Source organism: Phoca vitulina, unplaced genomic scaffold, assembly GCF_004348235.1.
Source record: "Phoca vitulina isolate PV1807 unplaced genomic scaffold, GSC_HSeal_1.0 scaffold891, whole genome shotgun sequence".
Taxonomy (NCBI): Eukaryota; Metazoa; Chordata; class Mammalia; order Carnivora; family Phocidae; genus Phoca; species Phoca vitulina.
In genome coordinates, this window is record NW_022590578.1 from 1 (window position 1) to 3,581 (window position 3,581).

General features: G+C 45.3%; 1 protein-coding gene across 2 annotated transcripts; it reads right to left on the minus strand.

Moving 5' to 3' along the window:
- Nucleotides 1–6: 6 nt before the first annotated feature.
- Nucleotides 7–3,346, minus strand: LOC116629434 (GTPase IMAP family member 2-like). 2 transcript variants are annotated; one of them, XM_032399726.1, is made up of 3 exons: nucleotides 3,040–3,346; nucleotides 1,869–1,904; nucleotides 7–1,015 (listed from the first exon to the last, which is right to left on the minus strand). In XM_032399726.1, the coding sequence occupies exons 1-3, from the start codon at nucleotides 3,074–3,076 to the stop codon at nucleotides 210–212; spliced, it is 879 nt and encodes a 292-aa protein (XP_032255617.1). In that variant the 5' UTR covers nucleotides 3,077–3,346; the 3' UTR covers nucleotides 7–209. The 2 variants fall into 2 exon arrangements, 1 of the variants encoding a protein (XP_032255617.1); XR_004298742.1 differs by lacking the exon at nucleotides 7–1,015 and adding an exon at nucleotides 1,460–1,729.
- Nucleotides 3,347–3,581: the final 235 nt, after the last annotated feature.

Below are 3,581 nucleotides of genomic sequence, written 5' to 3' on the forward strand. Positions count from 1 at the left end.
TATGCTTACAGCTTTCAAACGCTTTTCGTATTAAATTTCAAGGCAGACAGTAACTGTTAAAATAACTCGGTTCATTAAGAGAGTGATGTTAAGATTTAAACACTTCACAGAATCGCAAACATTTACTGATGTCAGGCACTGCGTTTTCCAGGGGAGGCACTTGGATTCACCCAGTATCTGGTCGTGAATAAATAATCGCTGACCTGTAACTATAATCTAGGAGTCTTGCCTTCCAGCTCAGTGATCTTTCTCAAACTTATCATCAATATTTTGGCTATCATTAACAGTAAGCTACAGAACAAACAGCATACACTCAAAAGAAAGCAGCAAAACGAGACGCACATTCTATACAATACACAAAATGACAGAATTAGCAATTTGAGAAAGAAATGAATAAAAAATAAAAAAATAAAGGCTGGTGTCTTGATTAGGGCTTGTTTCAGGTAATTTGCTTTGGCCACAGTGGAGTAACGTCTCTGGTTTTCCATGTACTTCCTAAGATCTCTTTTGAAATCCTTTAACCTTTGCCCTTCGCACACAGGTCCACATCCTGACGCTGTTACTAGGCTGTAGAGCCCATTGGTGTAGTGGTCACCCCTTCTCTCCAACACCAGGCCTTCCATCAAGTCCATTAGCTCCTTCGCTTGGCCATCCCGATCACTCCCTGTAGCACAGTTGTTAAAGGCACACACTCGCCCCCCACATGCCGCCACCAGCTTGCGGAGGGCTTTGTTATCTGTGTCCTGGATGTAATCCGTCAAGGAGTCTCCCTCGAGGTCTTCTTTGCACAGGGAATCGGAGTGGTCCTCCCCAGAAAACATATCCGGTGTGTCGATAATGACCATCTCTCTCTTTCCCCAGCTTCCCTGACTTTCACTGCAAGTCTTAGTGAACGGCTGGGCAGTCAGCTGCGACCCAAATGCTTGCTTCCCAAGGATGCTGTTCCCGGTGGCACTTTTGCCCGTTCCTGTTCTCAGCTCTGATGCTCTGGCACGTTGGTTCTTCATATATGGTCCTGTCAGAGCGAGTTTGCTACGTTATGACCACTGGTTATACCAATGGAATACTTTTAACAATAAGAGATATTCCCACATTATGAGCAAAGGTAGTCTCCCAATACATTGGATTTATAAAATAGAGGCTAACTCCATTATCAAATCAAATCAAACCAACAGTGATTTTTAAAACATCGCTGTTTCTCAGGGCACCTGGGTGGTTCAGTTGTTTGAGTGGCCGGCTCTTGATTTTGGCTCAGGTCATGATCTCAGGGTCCTTAAAATGAGCCCCGTGTAGGGTTCTGTGCTCAGCGGGGAGTCTGCTCAAGGATTCTGTCTCTCCCTCTCCCTCTGCCCCTCACCCCGCTCCCTTTCCCATGCTCATTCTCTCTCTCTCTCTCTCTGAAATCAATAAATAAATGTTTAAAAAAAAAAAACTCAGTTTCTCTAGGACTACAGGATGCTGCCATGTTGGATCATAGAAAAACATACTTGGGGGACAATATGGATTTAGAAACATATCTAGTCATGCAAGGCTTGCCTGATTCACCCAGTTCTGGCTGTGTACAAGACAAATTTTCTGAAGATCAAAGATGTGTAGCCACGACTGTGTGTTCGATCTCCAGGTGGCTTAAGTAACTTGACTCTGTTCTAAGGCCAGAGATGGCTCTTGTGACCTCGCTGGGCTGGGCTGTGGTCTTGACCACCCGTGAAAAGCCTGGACTGGGGAAATACTGGAATAAGCAAAGTAAAATTATTCTCTCTGAAGAAATATCTGATAGCTTATACTTTGCTTAGAGAAGGTTGCATGATTTTTATATAAAATTGGCACAGAAATTGGTAAAATAATCACACACACAAGAAGTCACTTACCAGAGTGACCGCATTCGTGTTGGTCCATTGTTGTTCCTGAGGCACAGAGAGACCAGAGACCAATTATATATATAATATATATATATATTCCCGAGCCAGACTGGGAGTTAACAGTCATTAACCCTTAAGGGATTTTGAAATAACTCTCTCATGGCTTCCGTGGTCCCTGCTTTTCTTTCCTATCCAGCTCTGCAATTTCAGGGAATATAGATATATTATAGATAACACATATATAGATAATTTTTTTAGTTCTAAATCAGGAAAGACCCTTGTATTCCTATAGCACTGCCACACCCATGCCTCATTTGTTTCCACATAGCTGATGGGGGAGAGAATTATCCTGTCTTACAGGGACATAGTCATTTGCCCAGAGTCACCCAGTGAGTCAGTGAGTGGAGAAGAAGTAGGTTTCGTTTGTCCGCCCCTCCTGCTCCTGGTCTCCGTGCCCACCTCTTCTCTGTGTCCTTCCTCCTTCCTCCCGTGGCCCCCCCGAGCCTCTCCTTGCTCTCCTTGGCCTCACCCGTTTCTTCTCTCACCTTCCTTTCTTGTTGGCCTCCCCTGATGCGAGGTTCAGTCTTCTCCTTCCTTCTCTCCTGCTTTCCCCACCTTGTTCCCTCCTCTCCCGTGCTCTCCCCTCTCTCCAAACCTCGCCCTTCATTTGAAATTCTTGTGAGAGACTCAGTGAATTAAGTACACTATCCTTGAAGCCTGAAATACATTTCATTCAATCCATCAATTACTTGAATTTTCCTCAATCCTCAACAGCCAGCTTGAAGAAGCCTTGGGACCCATTCCCTTCCCCTGTGCAGTGAGAAACATCCGTTCATTTTCATCAGATGGTTTTTCTCTCTTCCTTAAGTCTGGCAGCGTATACCAAAGCGACAAGGCACAGAAGACTCACGAACACATGTGAATGCCCACATTCTTCCCAGTTAGCACTCTTTATTGGCTTCGTGCTAAGGAAGCTCTGTTTGCCAGTAACGTGTAAACGAAAACTATACAAAATTTACGGTCTTGTAAACTGGCTGTACTTCAGCCAAAGGCAGCCACTCTAAATCGCTTCCCTTAAAACAGGGAAAATTTGTTCTAAAAAAGATTTTTTTTTTTTTCCCAAGCATAGCCTGGGAATTAGAAATCAACACTGTGGAACTTTTCATGAATGTGGGCTTACCTGATTGACCGTCCAAAGAAACCCAGATGACTCCCATTCAAACCTGAGACTGCCAGCTCAGCTCAAAGAGAAAGAGAAAATAAAACAAAAGCCCAGCCTGTCTTCTTCCTCTCCTTAATGTCTGCAGAGCTTCCCTGCTGCAAAAGAGCCCCTCCGTATGCCTGTGTTAAAATGGGAAAATTTAATCAGTAGTTACTTGCTATCGTGTGGACCACGTTTTCTTGCCAGTAGTGAAAAAGCAGTGTTGGAATGATTTCAGCTGGACAGGGGAGAAAGGCAGGCACGTCAGGGTAGCTGGTAGATTTGATCTCTTCCTGCCCCGGGCTGTGTCCTGCGGGTCACAAGTTTGCCCAAATGCAAAGCCCGCCCAGGAGTTAAGCCTCATTCTCACTGGTGGCAGTGACTGTTCTAAAGGCAAGTATCATTGCGGGGGTGGGGGGGGCAAGTGCATGGGTCTGGGGGTTGGGGGGACACCTCTAGCGGGGCGCTGTGCAGAGGGAAAAGGGATGTAGAAAGGGGAACCTGTGAGAAGCCAGTTTCTT

Coding starts and splice junctions, on each gene's coding strand:
- LOC116629434 (XM_032399726.1), bottom strand. CDS start 3,076: ATGGGAGTCATCTGGGTTTCTTTGGACGGTCAATCAG. Junction 1,905..3,039: donor TTCTTTGGACGGTCAATCAG/GTAAGCCCACAT, acceptor TCTGTGCCTCAG/GAACAACAATGGACCAACAC. Junction 1,016..1,868: donor ACACGAATGCGGTCACTCTG/GTAAGTGACTTC, acceptor TCGCTCTGACAG/GACCATATATGAAGAACCAA.